Source organism: Fulmarus glacialis, unplaced genomic scaffold (genome assembly GCF_000690835.1).
Source record: "Fulmarus glacialis isolate BGI_N327 unplaced genomic scaffold, ASM69083v1 Scaffold47084, whole genome shotgun sequence".
NCBI lineage: Eukaryota > Metazoa > Chordata > Aves > Procellariiformes > Procellariidae > Fulmarus > Fulmarus glacialis.
In genome coordinates, this window is record NW_009210769.1 from 3285 (window position 1) to 19155 (window position 15871).

Sequence of the window (15871 nt, forward strand, 5' to 3'; positions counted from 1 at the left end):
CACTCAGTAAGAACACAGTATTACTGTGAAGCTGGCAGGCCTGGCTCGAGGGCTACCCCTTTGTTTCCCCTAACCGTACCACTTTTATCACTAGAACAGGAACAAAATTATATGAAAAGGCTTGAAGAGAAGGCAGGGGAGGAGCAGATGTCTGAAAAATGTTTCACTTGGGCAGACTGAGTTGACATTCTGAAACTTCTTGAAGGAGCCAGATGTGTTGAGGAGGTTGTGAAAGAAAGGGGAATCTCCCACTCCTTCCTCTTTTCTTCCTCCAAAGTGGATTTCAGTTTCTTGACTGAGAAGCAAGAATATCTCACAGATACTCAAAGTATCTACTCTGACCTCTCAAGCTGGCTGATAGACAGCATAGTGTACTGGTTGGACTGTGAAAGTATGATTCAGATTTAAGTGACTGCGTCCAAGTCACTTGGCTTCTTCAGCTTCCTGTTCTGAGTTGGATATATTTCCTGAGACACACAGACTTTTTCTTGCAATATACTTGGGTAAAATACTGCAGAGGAGATGAGGCGTTCTTGTAGATAATACAGCTTAACAATGCATTAGAGGTCTGGGTTTGCTTACAGACAGGTGGTTGAGAATCAAAAGGTGACTGAATTATCCTTATTTCCTCCAGTTGCTTTGTTAAGCTGACTTAATAAAGGTTAAAAGGAATTTTCCTACCACCTGCCTTTAGAGCTTCCTGAAATCCTGGCTTTAAAGCTGTTTTGCAGCATCCAAGACTGTGCACCTCTTCTCTCTGGTGTCTAGAAAGAAGAGCTGTTCTTTCCTCTCTGCGCTGTGCCACTGCTTTGGTTGTTTTTCTGCACAGTACTAGGTGGAAAGAGGCCAAACGTTTCTAGCTCCCACTTTCATACTCCAAGTTGTTGCCCATCCAAGTGGTTTTGCTTTTAATCGTAAGGCAACATAAGGGGGGAAAAAAAAAACGTGGCTCACCTAAGCAGACAGGTCTTTTCCGTTCTATACAAACCTCTCCTTGTCCATGGGCAAAGAGAAGAACTGCTTATGAAATTCATCTGGTTAATAAACATTCATAACAGGGAAGACAGCATATAACTCCTGGTTAGTGGCTTATGTAAAGCCAAGGCTCCAGGTTACTAAGAAACTTCTGCTACCTGCCGATGCTTGCAGGAGGGTTGTGTAAGAGCTGAGCTCTCTTAGCTTTCTAGCAGGCAGCCAACATTTGAGGTGAAGCTTTGTTTGGCCCGTGCAAAACACACACTAAGCACTGAGAAACCGCTTTGTGAAAGTCAAGGTGTACTAATGGGAGGGGGAAAATAGGGGCAGCAACTGTGAAAGTTGTGGCAAAGGAAAAGTATTAAATTGCTTCAGTACTGCATTTTGCTGTTTTCCCTGACTGCAAAAGTCACTGTGACTTTAACTGAATGGATTGTCATGCCTGGGGTGACAGCAGGCTGAATCAGCTGTTAGGAGGAGATGGAGTTCCATAGCGTGCTGTAGCCTCCCTGCTGAAATTGTGTCTCCTTTTCAGACTTCCAGTTGTTTGCACTGCAGTGTTCACTGTTTCTCATTCCTTCTGCTCTGCTTGTCCCCTTAGCCTTGAATAGTGCTTGGCCGTGCTCCTCCTGAGTGCTCCCTGGGAAAGCGATAATGATCACATTCATGAACAACTCGGACAGCGAGGAGGAGCCCTGCAATGAAAGAACATCCCTGATGTCTGCAGAGAGCCCTCCAGTACCCTCCTACCAGGATGGCCTGCCAGCCTCAGAAGCAGGGGAACCGCAGGCACATCGGGTAGGTTTGCGCCCTTCCCGGGGAGTGAAGAGATGGGGTATGATGATAGATGTAGTCCTGCTACCCTTCAATCTGTCCCAGGAGACAGGCTTCTAAGATTGGCTTTGGCCAGTGTTGTTTCTCTGGTGTCATTCACTCTCAGCTAGCAGCAGCAGTGCCTGTTCCTATTTCTTCCACTGTCACTTTCCCCCCCTTTTTATCTCCATATATACTCCTCCCTTTTCCTTCCTTTTGGTAAAGATACAGGCTTTTAATCAGGACCTGATGCACATATGACTCTTGCAGGATATCCTTTTCAGCCTTCTTGTTTTGCCAGAAATCCTTTGTCTGGTCAAATGCAGCAAATGTTCGAACAGAATCTAGTCCTGCTGCCAGCAAAGCAAGCACAGCATTGCTGTGGGAGGAGGAACTGATCAAGCTTATGCCACCTCAGATGACATTTCTTCTATCTCAGTTCTGTGCACCTTGCCCTTCGTGTGCATGTGTCCATCTATATATTTGGACTTGAAGAGGCCCTTAGATATTAATGGTTTTGGTTTAAAAACTCCATTGCAGCCTGTTTCTAATGGAATTTCTAATTGTATTGTTCAATTGGTACTTTCCTATTAGGAACAAGTTGAAATATGATGGAATGAAGCTTTGAACACAAAGAAAAGAAAGTCATATGTTTGCTAATATTTCTTTTCAGAAGAGGCGAACAGGTAGCAGCCGTAGCCCTAACAATATTGCTGATGGGGATATGTCTGACTCGGGTGTTCCAGTGAGAGAAAGTGCCTTGGAAAATGAAGAGGAGGAACTGACTCTGAAATATGGAGCAAAGCATGTAATCATGCTCTTTGTGCCTGTCACCCTTTGTATGATTGTTGTCGTCGCCACCATAAAGTCAGTGCGCTTCTATACGGAGAAAAACGGGCAGCTGTAAGTGGGGCCTTCAAAACAGCCTCTGAGTATATGGGATCCCTAGCTTTACACATATGTTCCACGCACACGCATCTGTGTACACAGAGTGCTTCCTTGGCAGGTTGGGAGAACCTTTACACAGCTAAAGGTAGCTGTGTAAACATACAAAGATCTTACTAGTATGCTACGTTCAACTGTGGAAGTCTTTCCATATCTGCATTATACTGATTCGTTAGCACTGTCGTTAGGGCACCTTAAGCAAAGCCTGTGAGCAGCGTAATAATGAATTTGCTTCATACTGCAGCATAAAAGGCCCAGGCTGAACTTCTAGTCTGTTCACGCACTAGCTGGCAGCAATCAGGGAATAGCATGTTCATTTGGATGAGTGTCTCATTTCCTTATGACATTTCTGGTTCCTAAAGACTCATGGTGTGGATACGTAATTCCATCCAGCTCTTGCTGACTGTGCCTGAGAACACTCCTGGGGCTCTAACTGCATTTCACACAGCGGGTGGAGAAACGGGGACTCTGGTCCCTTGAACTGAACCAAAGGAAACAAAATGGAGGGGGGCTGCGGGGTGATGAGAAGGGATAAAAGGGTCCAAGACTCTCCTACCAAGTGTGGAAAGAAAGGGTCCCCCCACCTTTCAGGACAGCACTTTATTTCAGTTATCATGGAGAGGGTCCAGAGCATGCAATAAAAATTCATGGCCTGGAGTGAAGTTACTAAAATTAAGTCATTTATACTCTAGGTCTTTTTGTTTAGAGCTGTGCCAGCCACAGTGTCTCTGTAGGAATGTGATTTTGATAGAGACCACTAATCTTTAGTTGATACTTAACTGGAGCCCAGCCCCTTCAGAGGCTACATCTCATGTTTGCTGTCCTTGGCAGTCATACCTCCCTTTCTTTCCCACACATGGAGAGGTCTGGTTTTATCTTGGGGCAGTTAGTTAGAAGAGAATATATGTACTTTATATGGCTTTTGCTTTATACTGCAGGATCTACACCCCTTTCAGTGAGGATACCCCGTCTGTGGGCCAGCGTCTCTTGAACTCAGTGTTGAACACCATCATAATGATCAGTGTTATCGTTGTAATGACCGTGTTCCTAGTTCTGCTCTATAAATACCGCTGCTACAAGGTAAAGCATTCATGCCAGAGCCTTTTCCACCTATATGCTGTGAACCTGAGTTCAAGTGGGGCTTGCGTTCAGTGAGAAATACAGGCACTGCACTGGCTAGTCCACATCTTAGTCTTAGCAAGAATCATGTTGTACAAAAGCCTTTGTCAGTGGTGGTAAAGCTATGCCCCCGAATATGCTTTGCTGTTATTTTGTCACTAATGGTAGGCTCTTAAAAACAAGGCCTGCTACTTTGTGTTAGTCAGGTCTGAGTCTTCTCCATCTGATCAAAAAGTTTTGTAATTTGTACTTATGGACTAAGTTGTACCATTTACTGTGAATGCCTTCTCTTAAGAAGTTCCAGACAAGCTTTATGGGAACTGGTATTCTTCCTGCCTGTGGAGGCTCTGGTGGAAGGGGACAAGGCTTGGAGGGAAAGGCACATTCAGGTTTTGTGGTGCCCACGGAGTTGTTATATGTGGTACCAGCCCAGCATTTGAGCACTGGCCACTGCTGCTTTTTAAACTTGGCCCTGAGATGGATTTATTGTACAGCCTTGGGCAAACCTCTCCTCCTCCCCACCAAGCAGAGGGAATGTGCTTACCTGTCTGAGCTAGGAACCAGTATGGATACCCATGGAAATGGATAGGAAAGAGACTCAAAAAACCAAACCAAACCAACGAAAACAAACACCAAGGGATAGAATACAAAATGTAAGAGTTTGGAAAACTGGGAGCAACTGGCTGTCCCTCCTTCCTCACTGGCAGTGGGGAAGGCAGAGTCTTTGGAAACTGGAGGAGTGAAGGAGGAGACTGTTGGACGATAGGAAGCTCTGTCAATAGCACATGCCCCTTCAATCAACTGTCTCTTCTTGTCCTTGATAGTTCATCCATGGCTGGCTCATCCTGTCTTCTTTGATGCTGCTCTTCCTCTTTACCTACATATATCTCGGGTAAGTGGGAATGGTGCAGGTAACCTGGCAGTTTGGGGCTCCTTCACCTCTTTGCAGAAAATCTCCAGCTTGAACAAGGAAAGGAATGTCTCCCCTTCTCCAAATGGAGGTTTAAAAATTGTTAGAGTGAGATAGCTTGCTTTTTTAAAAAATAGAGAATGAGGTCTTTAATAGGCAATGCCTGATTTTACAGGGCCTACTCTACAAAAATCACTGGGAGGTGATACCATGAGCATGAAATGAACGGGCTGAACCTTGTGGTAACAGAGGCCCTGAATTATATGTTGAGAAGCAAGTGGAAAAGAACTTTGTGTGCCGAGTTGGTTCTCTGATTTGTCTTGCCTTTTTCTCAGACTACGTTGTGTCAAGCTCATTCCCTTAGCTCCCAGCTCAGGTAGAACCAAGCTTTTAACTTGCTGGTGACACTTGCTAAAACTTTTCATCTTTAACTGTGAGCATCATGCATCTGATGGGATGACTCTTACATGACTTCTTTGCTGCAGGCGGTCATGTAGCTGTAGGCCTATGTTCAGTTCAGACTTGAAATCCTGCCTGCTCAAACCCTTGGAATCACTGTTGACCTCAGGACTAAGGCACTGTGGTGCTTGTCTGCGCACACAGCATGTCCATCTCCTGCACGAGGAACAGAGAGCTAAGAGCAGCAACTGGCCGCAAGGCAGGCTCCCCCTTCATGATGAGAGCTGTTTCTATCCTGCTTCCTCCTGGTGTAGTAGGAGGCTTGTTGAACTACAGCTAGTAGGATGCTTTGCTTGTCAGTTGCTTTTATTGCTTAGCTAAATTTTCTTGTTGTATTCCAGTGAAGTATTGAAGACATACAACGTGGCCATGGATTACCCCACTCTGTTCTTAGTCATCTGGAATTTTGGGGCTGTTGGAATGATTTGTATACACTGGAAAGGTCCCTTGCAGCTCCAGCAAGCATATCTCATTATGATCAGTGCTCTCATGGCACTGGTTTTCATTAAATATCTACCTGAGTGGTCAGCATGGGTGATTCTAGGTGCAATCTCCATCTACGGTAAGTCTGGGTTGTGACTCTCAAGGTGTGGCTCATGGAGAGGTTACTCTGAGGCAATCTCAGGACCATGTATGTCATTCAAAAAACAACTTTATGGTGCTAACAGCTTTAGAAAGAGGCAGATGGGCAATTAAGTTGACTCCCTGACTTGTCTCTTGATAACTTGTTCACGTAGGTACTGTAGCCCTACCATGTCTTTCGAAGTGGAACGCCAAGTCAGGGAAGTACTGAACCACATCTGACTGCATGGTAGGGGTGGTTGGATTTTTATCAGTAGCAACCTGATAGTCTTGCAGGTTTTGTTTACGGTTATCAAGAGATCATGCATTTTGGTATGAGTTAAAAGTTTCAAGGGAACCTGCAGAACAAGAGGCAGCCGGGAGGTAACATTCACATTGGTGAGGAGCTCTGACGGAGTAGAGAGGGTAGGCAAAGAGGAACTGGACCAAAGGCCTTCATTCATGCGAAACACAAGAGTCGGTGGACGTAGCTATGGATTGTGGAATGTGAACAAAGTACACCCAGTCCTCCTCTAATTAAATTTAACACCTTGATGTAATGCTGTCATCTACTTTCAAAAAAATAATGTGGTATTCTCAAGAGGCTTTTTATAGGATTAGCACAATGAAAATTCTTATTATTACATTAAGTGTGGGTGATGGTATTTTAAGTGAACAACATCTTCAGGGACTAGAACAGCTAGAGTTATGCAAAGTGGCAGAAGCTGCCATTCAGGAAATCATGCAGTTAATATCGACAGATGTAATTTTGAGGGAAGAATAGCTTTTTAAAGATAAAGAATGTAAAATATACATGATAGTTTGAGATGAGATTGTCTGGTCCTTCTCTCTTTGCAGATCTGATGGCTGTTCTCTGTCCCAAGGGGCCACTGAGAATGCTGGTAGAAACTGCACAGGAGAGAAATGAGCCCATCTTTCCTGCATTAATTTATTCCTGTGAGTAAGATTAGAATGTTAATGTTTTTAACCAAATTAAACTTGCAACCTATTTCTGTGTCAAACCAGAGAGCACTGTTTTAGTTACTTCCTTGCCCTAATACTGGTGCACATTTATGCTCTGGAACAGACATTTGTAGAAGGCCTTGCTTATCAGTTACAATGGTGCTAACTCTAATTACCCAAAGGGAGAGCACATTTGCCTTCTGAAGCTGAAATGTTTCAAAAGTAGATTTACCATTTCGTGAATACAGTGCGGAACATGCCCCTTTGTTCTGCATACGAAAACCTGTGTTAGATGGACAGTAGTGTTTGCAAAGTTCTGTGATTAGATGATGCTCACTCAATACACTTATTCCTTGTGCATACGCTTTATAGACACAGTTTAAATGTGTGATGAGGTTCCATTCTTCCTGCAGCCCCCCCTTGCTCTGTGCACTGTACGGATGGCAGTGCTTCGAATATATTTGCTTTATGGTTCATTGTATGGCTGCTCACTTTGTAATGTGCTCTATTCAAGTATTGCTCTGCAAACGAAATCAGTTGTCTCTTCCCTGGCTTTCTTGGGCTGTTTAACTATGATGGTGTCCAGTGCCCTTATCCATACAGGTATGTATGTGCTTAAGATTAAGATAGTTGGAAGGCAGGTGACTCAACACTCATGGGACCTGGACTCAAGTTCTTCATGGAGCTCAGTGACTTTTTCATTACATCGTTTGTAAGATGAATGGGTATTTCCAAATGTTGGGTGCTAAGCTGAGGATGCCTACAACCTGACTGATCTTTTTTCTCAAGCATTTAATGTTATATAAATGCTTCTATATGTTCCAAACAGAGCTTCTGTTGGCTTCAGCTGACCTCCCTTTTACTGGAGATTCTGTTATACCGACCCAAGACAATCTAGATGAAGTCTCTCACATGTTTTAGTTAACAAACAAGAGTTTCTCTAAAGGAGAATGCAACTCAACAAATAATAAATACTGAACAAAAAGTTCTTGTGCAGAGCGTCAGTGTCTCTATTGGAAGACCACATTCTGTGGCTCTCTCTAGATGCAAAAACATCACCTTGGCTGAGCTTGTAGTGGAAAAGCAGGCACTGTGTTTGCCTTGGCTTATTTTGTTTATTTAGCTTCTCTAAAAACAGGAAGACTGATGCACACTTAAATAAACAGGTGATTTGAGTTCCATTCCAGTGATTTCAGAATGGTTTGTACTCCCTTTTAACTTAGGGATCCATCTCAAGAATAAACCTCCAAACATCCTTCAGTTGTTCTTGGAACCAAAACAGAACTAGCCAATATTTTGACAGGAAAGAACCAAAACAAACAGGCAGAGAGAAAACTGGCACTCTGACAACTCCTGCATATCCCTTGATTGTGTGCTTTACCTTTAGCAGAACATGAGGAGTAAGCTGTGTAAGTTAACCTCTGGTTACTTTTTGTACTACTGTCATTTCCTGGGCAGTTCTTTTCTTTGAAGAGACAAGTCAGAAACCAGGGAGAAAACAAAGAAGATGAGAACCCTAGTTCTGGATTGTTGCTTTCATTAGCCTACAGAGAAGACTACACTGACTCTTAGCTATTTGTGCTCTGGGACTTTCTTAAAAACTGAATGGATGCACTGCCTTAATTTTCTCCCACCTTGCCTTCTTAGTGCCTAGGAAAACCAACTAAGAGTGAGTGTTTTAAAAGCATTTACAGGGGCAAGGATTTATATTTTTAGGGACAGCTAAATACTTAGCTCTTCTGAGCTATAGTGACTGATGTTTAATGCAGCTGATTACTTTCTGTCTTTCTTTTAGCTGCTATGATGTGGACAGTTGGAATGGCAAAGCCAGACACAGCAGCAAGAGGACCAAGTCAGCAGATGTGGGATGCAGGTTTGCTCACATGTCACTCTTCTACACAGAGCACTGTCTCATGGAAATAATGTGTGTGTTTGAGACTGCAAGTAAATGTAAGCCCCTGAACCCTGACGGATACTTTTTTTTTCAGTGTTGTTACATCAGTTGCAGAACTCAGTGTTGTTCTGAAACGTGCTGTTTGGACTGGCAGCAAAGATGACCAGATGATGTAGGAAGCTCCAGTATTCAGGCTGCCTTTATTTAAAAAACAGACAAACCAAACAAACAAAAAAAACAAACAAAAGTGTTGTCCAACAACATCTTCAGGTGTATGTCAAAGCTGAAAGTGGGCTAGTGGGGGTTTATATTTTTACTAGCTGGGGATGGTAAATTACAACATAGGCTCATAAATATAATGCCAATGAGCTGTTGAACTTAAGTGCATTGCAGTGTGTTGCATTCAGGCCACTGCCACAGAGCAGACATGCTTTCACCTAGCTCTAAGTGCAATATGGCTTACCCTGCCAAAGAAAATTAATGTCTTTACATTTACCCTTGGGTAATGTTTGGGCAGTTACCCAACAGTAGCTGACGTGTTCCAAGTTTACATTCTAGCTGGTCCTGTGGTAATTTTTGTGCCTTTGCTTTTATCTTCTTGAAATGCAAGTTAAACTGCAGTTCTGAAGGTGATTGAATAAAATCTTGTGGTGTTGGGAGGACTTCCCATCCGGTCCTGTTGCACTTTAGAGATGACAGTACCTTTTTATGTTAAAACAATAAATGTATGCTAAGGCTTGATAATTGAACATGCTGCTTATTTCAGGATAAAGCAGCTGACATACTAACAAACTGCAGGGACACAATCCTGCTTTGAAACTGGGCACAGAGCAGGAGGAAACTACATGCTGAGGCATACAGAATGCCACTGTGGAAGCTCTGTGTGTCCCAGATCACAGTCTGCTCACATCTGCAGTGGCAGCATCCCATCAGACTGACGTGGACTGGAAAGTTTGTATGACTGCTTCTGAAAAATAGGAACTGTCAGATAGAGTACTATATCGCAGACTGGCTGCTTCCAAAAGCACTACTAAGGGCTCTGTTAGATGTGTTTAACAGGACAAAAAAAAAAATTAAATCTGTGAACGATGAAATGTGTTCACTTACTACATGTGAACAGCCAGCCCCAATATCAATGTGATTCAGGGCAGAACTTTCCTCATAAATGGCAGTCCTCTTAGTCATCCATTTTTGTCATACTACCAGTTAAGGAATACCTGAGCACCTCCACCCCAAAGATATAACAATGTGGGAGTGCATATTAAGTTTACTTGGTTTTACTTGTCATTCTAGCCTGTGCAGAGCATTGCTTAGTTCTGCGTATGTACTCACTTGTTAAAGCCATTGAACTCCTGGGTAGCTGCCAAAGAAGCTGTGAACATGTACCCTTCCGACTGTTTCAAATAATAATACACGTGTTTTCCTTAAAGCCACTAAATGTCTCTACTTTACTGGTCCTGATGATCACACCTCCGAGAAACAAAGGACTTAGGCATTCTGGAGAAGCTTCACAGAAGTATGGATTTCATGCATTAAAACAAGTTATAAATGTAGCTGCCTTTTGTGTTTCTTCTTTTTGTCCGCTCTTCTTGGCCTATTTTTGTGGAACCAAGCTGAGGATGGGAGAGAGAACCACAGGAGCCCTTCTCATGCAGACTCTCAGATGTCGGAGACGAGGAGTCCTATTCCAACCCGCCCCATCACTTCTTTTGAGGAGCTCGAGGAGGAGGAAAGTAAGGGAAGCTTCATAACTTGTTTTCAGTGTAGTCAGAGTCAGCGCCTGACATTTTTACTGACTGTGGTTAACACTCTGTTACCCAGTTTGGCCTAGTTGCAGTTAACTTGAAGAGTTGTGACTTGCTGAGCAACAAAGATCTTGAGTCTGACTGTATTACTTCTTGCTTCTGCAGTATCTGTTCTGGGATTGTGGTTCCAGTGGCATCTCTTGGCTACGCAGACACTTTAAGCAGGAACCTTCACCTGCTTCCCAGGGAACAAGAATTTTTTCAGGAGGAAGCAGAACAGGAGGAGCAGAAGTAACACTTGTTTTCTTTTTCCACTTCTCTTAGGGGGTGTGAAGCTGGGCCTTGGAGACTTCATATTTTACAGTGTGCTTGTTGGGAAAGCAGCTGCCACAGCTAGTGGAGACTGGAATACTACGCTGGCGTGCTTTGTAGCCATTCTCATAGTAAGTGAGCAAGCTTTTAAAAACTCGGTTACAGCCTGTTTAGCCCAGCAGTGTTGCCAGAAGTACCAGCAGCTGAGCACTGCTAAATCTCTGCAGGTAACATGGTGGGTGTTCAGGAGAAACCACCAGTGGATTTCCCAGCCCAGTGCTCTTTCTATAAAGACAGGCTTTAAACAGCCGCTGGGAGAAGCTGAATATTACGGGCTGGGAGGGAGGACTCCTTGGAGCAGAGCCAAGTGTGGAGATGGTGGGGGTGAAACAGCCACAGGGAAAATGGTTACAGCTGAACGGTTAGTGTATTTGCTTCAGTGTGAAAGATTGGTGACTTCTGCCAGCCACAAGAGTCAATATTACGAATATTGATTGGCAAGTGTAGTTGAAAAGGTTAACTCCCTTTTGCTAAGGAGAACGGCTGAAAAGGAGGATGAAGACCTATCTTGTTCTTGTGTTCATGCTGGAAAAATCAGGAAGGAAGGAGACTTAAAACCATGGAAATTGTCAGTAAAAGCAGATGACAATCATACTGTAACTGCTAAAGGATGTGGTCCTGCTAGGTCTAATGACCACACACTTCCTAATTATTAGGAACTTGCTGTTTACAGCAGCATCCTCATGGAATAGATCCCAAAGATAGTGAAAGACAGTGACTTTCACTTGTGAAGATCATGGATCAAAAAGCATGAGAACTAGAAATGAGCTAACTTAAATAAAGTGTGTTGAGTGTAGCTTTCCTACCTCACAGGTCAGAGAAACCTATAGGATCACCTAGCTCCATATCCTGGGGTCCAGCACAGGGCCCCTTCGCTTGGGGGAATGCTCCGTCTTGTCTGTCCGTGAGGCCAAATGCCCCAGTCTGTTTCTTTTATGGTGCTGCTAGAATTTTTGGAGCCTAGTGTCTCTGAAGTTTTGTCATCGTGGAGGAAGAAAAAAGGGCTCAGATGAGAGAAGGAATCCATACCTAAATGCACTTAGCCATACTGTCTACCCAAAATGTACAAAAGCTTTCACACATGCTCAGAAAACCAGATCTTGGCCTGCTATCCAGATAAAACTAGAATTCACCTACTGTGGTAAGCAATCCAGTCAAAAGAACAGCAGTGGATATTTTGTTTTGTTTTTTTTACCCCAAGAGACCTTGAAAACTGGGAAGGTGTTAGAAGTACCTGCTGCTATGTATTAGTCCTCCAGTGAAACTCCTTATCTGTGCAGTTCACCAGGATTTAAGTGCTTTTATCTGCTGGATCAGTACTTCATACATAATGGCGTAGAACAAAATGTAAAATAATCTGTAAATAAATTAACCTCTCAGGGTCAGCTGTATGTCAGCACTAGCTGTTTATACCACTTTCTCAGCAGAGAGCTGCGCTCAAGATTGCTGAAGAAAATACCTGGCCAGCTTGTGTGAAAGGTGAAGGTGTGGGCAAATGTACCTCATGCCACTGGTAGCTCCAGCAGGCTTCAATTGCTGTACAGTGTATATAGCTTATTATTGGTATATTAGTTTGTTGATGACAGATATGTTTCTGGGCTTCTTACTATATCTCCTTGTGTTTTTTATTCTCTTCTCTCTGGCAGGGTTTATGCTTAACTCTTTTATTACTGGCTGTTTTTAAGAAAGCACTGCCTGCTCTTCCCATCTCCATCACCTTTGGCTTGGTCTTTTACTTCTCGACAGACAACCTTGTGCGACCGTTCATGGACACCCTGGCCTCCCACCAGCTGTATATTTAGAAGAAGCGGGAGTTACAGGATTCTTTTTAAAGCTTTGCTGTGAAGTATGGTACACTGTTTGGAATAAGTCATAAAGTTTTACACTTAGTGCCATATATTTGTAAGGAAAACACTAACTCTGTAACATGATGTGTACTAAAAATCTAATGGTTACATGTTGAACTGAGATTTTTCACAGGACTCTTGGACTCCAGTGAAAAGTCTGGCTCACTGCTGATGTCAGAGCATTACTTTTATGTTATCTGATGTGCACACTGGCTGTTGTGAGCACAGAAACCTGTATGTAGCATGAGACACTGGAGAGGTGAAGGGTCTGATCTGTGCTTCCAGAAGCTAAGGTGTTTTAGCCCTGGAATTGCAGTCAGGTTTAACTGTACTCTAGAATTGCTAATGCTTCACACTTTGAAGTGTTGTGCAAACATGCAGTGCGAGTAAGTTGTACTTGTAATCAGAAAAACATAGTAGTCAGCATGCACAGAAGAGAGCAGCGCGTTACACCTGCTCGTAGATGTTGGAGAAGTGAGGCTGAACTTCATAAGCTGGCCTCTGTGCACACAACTTCTGTGGAAATTGCCCCGAATGCCTATTTATTCTGACCTCAGTGAGACATAGTGAGCCATGACAGATCTAGGCAGGATGTCTACTGGTGGGACGTTTAAGCATCAGGCTTCTGGTTCTGAGCACATCCACCACTGCAGCTAACAACTGAAGGCAGGGCTGCCCTTTCCAGCGCATCAGATTCTCAGCGTGGAAGACAGATACTTTTTCCTGTCTCCTCCCAGCATTTTATCTTTTTGGAAGTCTTTTTCTGGGTCCATACGACAATCCTCAAATTACCATAAGGTGGAAATTACTGCACAACTCCAGTAAATCAGTTGACCTGTAACTTCTTGTGTGTATTTCTGGTCTCATTTCTATGCATTGTTGTAACCACTCCAAAGGAGGATTTATCTTCCCTTTATGAAGAGGTCCTCTTACACTGGTTGAGACTTAATTTACCTAGTTTTTGGTACTGTTTAAAGATTATTTGTTTTAATTACAAATTTTAAAATAGCTATTTAATGTCAAAGGGACTCTTTCGGAAATACCCTGTCATAGTTTGTATCAAAATATGGGGGTGCAAACTTTAATCTGCTGTTACATTACTCTACTTAATCATCATTAATGCTAGGAATATTTACACAGCCTCAAGTGAGTTCATTGGAAAAAAAAAAAAAAAAAAAAATCACAGTGCTTGTTGCCAGTAAAAAATACAGGTCTGACTGAACCTTACTGTTTTCTCCACCTTTTAAAATCATTTTATTTCTACTCTAGAGTCAGTTTTTTAGAAATAGCCAAGTTCTGTGATTTTTTTTCTTTTCTTTTTACTTGAGCGTCTGTTACGCAAACAAGCTCTGTTTTCTTTGACAGCTGATCAATGTCAGTGTTTCAAAATGTAACATTATGCAAGGTTTTGTGAATCATGCAATGTCATTGAGAGATGCAGAATTTAATCTCTGAAAATACTTTTTAGATAAGGCTTTGAACTATGCATTTTTAAGGTAGTGCTTTTTCCAATAGACTTGTTCAAGCTAATCTACTTTGATATTTAACAAGGACATCACACAGGTGATTCAAACAAATTTTTAAAAAGTGTGTAAGAGTTTTTACGAGTTTTGTGTGTCTCAGTTTGGACAAGTAAGTAATTCTTGCTCTTTGTTTAGTTTTCTGTTCTCATTTCTTACATTTGCAATGTTTGGACTTAACAGCTGCAGAGTTAATTATTACTAAAAGGTATTTCCTTTGGAAACGTAAATCACTAGAGCTCTGTCTGCTGATTTTTAAGGTTTATGTGAGAGTTGTTTTTTCTTTTTGTTTTTTGTTTGTTTGGGTTTTTGTTGTTGTTGTGGTTTTTTTTTTAAACTAAAAGAGATATGGGGCCAAATCAGAATACAATCACTTGCAAACATGATTTTACTTTTTGCATTGCATAGTGTAGACAGGATGTGAAATACTTATATGTAGTAAAAGAAAAATCCTGGTTGGCTTAACAGGGTTGTAGCATATTGTTAGAAACAATTTATTTCTAAGAAAGCAGAGTTGATATTTGAAGGAAACCGGGGGGGTACCTTCAAATATTGAAGGATCACTATTGGAGCTGGTGGTTTTCTGCAGATTTGTGCTTGCCCAAGATTGGCTTTCCACTGAGCAATTCTGTGTAACTTATAAGAATTGTAATTTAAGAGGTAACTGACCAACAGATTTTTTCAGTGCAACAAAATGTATTGTCCTGGTGAGTGATAGGAGTATATCATGTATATACTGGAGTGGTTTTAATTGTGTAAAAGTTCATATGTATTTACTACAAATATATATATTCACTGTGTGTGTTTATGTGTGTATATACACACATACACACAAGTTTTAAAACGATATTGAGTGATTTCTCATCTCATTTGCCATTTTCACCTGTGCTTAAAGTGAAGTTTTGTTTGTGATGTTAACATTGTGCAGCATGGCCTAAGATGTGAAAATGGAGAGGGCAGGATTTACTCTACTCCCTAGTTGGCTTCTACATGAGATATTGACTCAGTGACCTGGCAACTTGAATGAGCAAAGCATTTGTCTGCCTACCATGTTCATTCGCTGTTTTCAACTTGCCGCATGCTCTGCTGAACTGCAGTCTTTCACCCTGAAGAAATCCTAATACTCCCACTGATGCGCACCCCCGAAGAAGCACAGCTGTCAGGTAGGCTGGGGTGATACCCGTCTTGATGCAGGTGTCACTCAACAGCCTGAAGTCCTATAGGAGATGCCATGTGTTGGCATTTTCCTACATGATCCCTGTCACATCCACTCCTCCTCTCTGGTCTAAAATGATTGTCTCATTGCATCTAGTCTTAAATGTGGCTTGGGCATACACCAATCTCTAACATGTAAGACTGAAGCTAAGTCCACGAACAAAAATGTAGTGGTAAGCCTGCCTAATACGAACACAAGCTTTTTCATTGGTGGGAGGTATGCGGTCTCCTTGAAGCATTTAGTGCCTTTGTTAGAAGCATATGCAATTCAACCAGTTTGGCATTGTTACCTTCTGACCATGCAGTTGCTGCTTGTGCTTATGGCTGTGTTTCCTCTTGCCGCTTCATTGTTGCTTTTGGTTTCAGTTGCTTCAGGGTGGTTTTGTTTAAAGTGTCTGCTGTGCATCAAAGACTGGAGATGCATTCTGCCTGCAGAGAGTACACAAGAAGCAGCACAGTCATAAAGAAAGTACAAGAAACAGGACACTCCTTGTAGAACCATGCAGTGCTTCCACAGCAGCTCCCATTGGATA

The 15871-nt window shown here is 42.4% G+C and overlaps 1 protein-coding gene across 1 annotated transcript; it reads left to right on the forward strand.

Moving 5' to 3' along the window:
- The first annotated feature begins 1574 nt into the window (after nt 1-1574).
- Nucleotides 1575-12992, forward strand: PSEN2 (presenilin 2). Its single transcript, XM_009577279.1, has 11 exons — nt 1575-1773; nt 2462-2691; nt 3672-3813; nt 4677-4744; nt 5563-5783; nt 6641-6739; nt 8541-8618; nt 10154-10155; nt 10258-10372; nt 10709-10827; nt 12403-12992. Exons 1-11 carry the CDS (start codon nt 1630-1632, stop codon nt 12556-12558), a joined length of 1374 nt encoding a protein of 457 aa, XP_009575574.1. The 5' UTR covers nt 1575-1629; the 3' UTR covers nt 12559-12992.
- Nucleotides 12993-15871: the final 2879 nt, after the last annotated feature.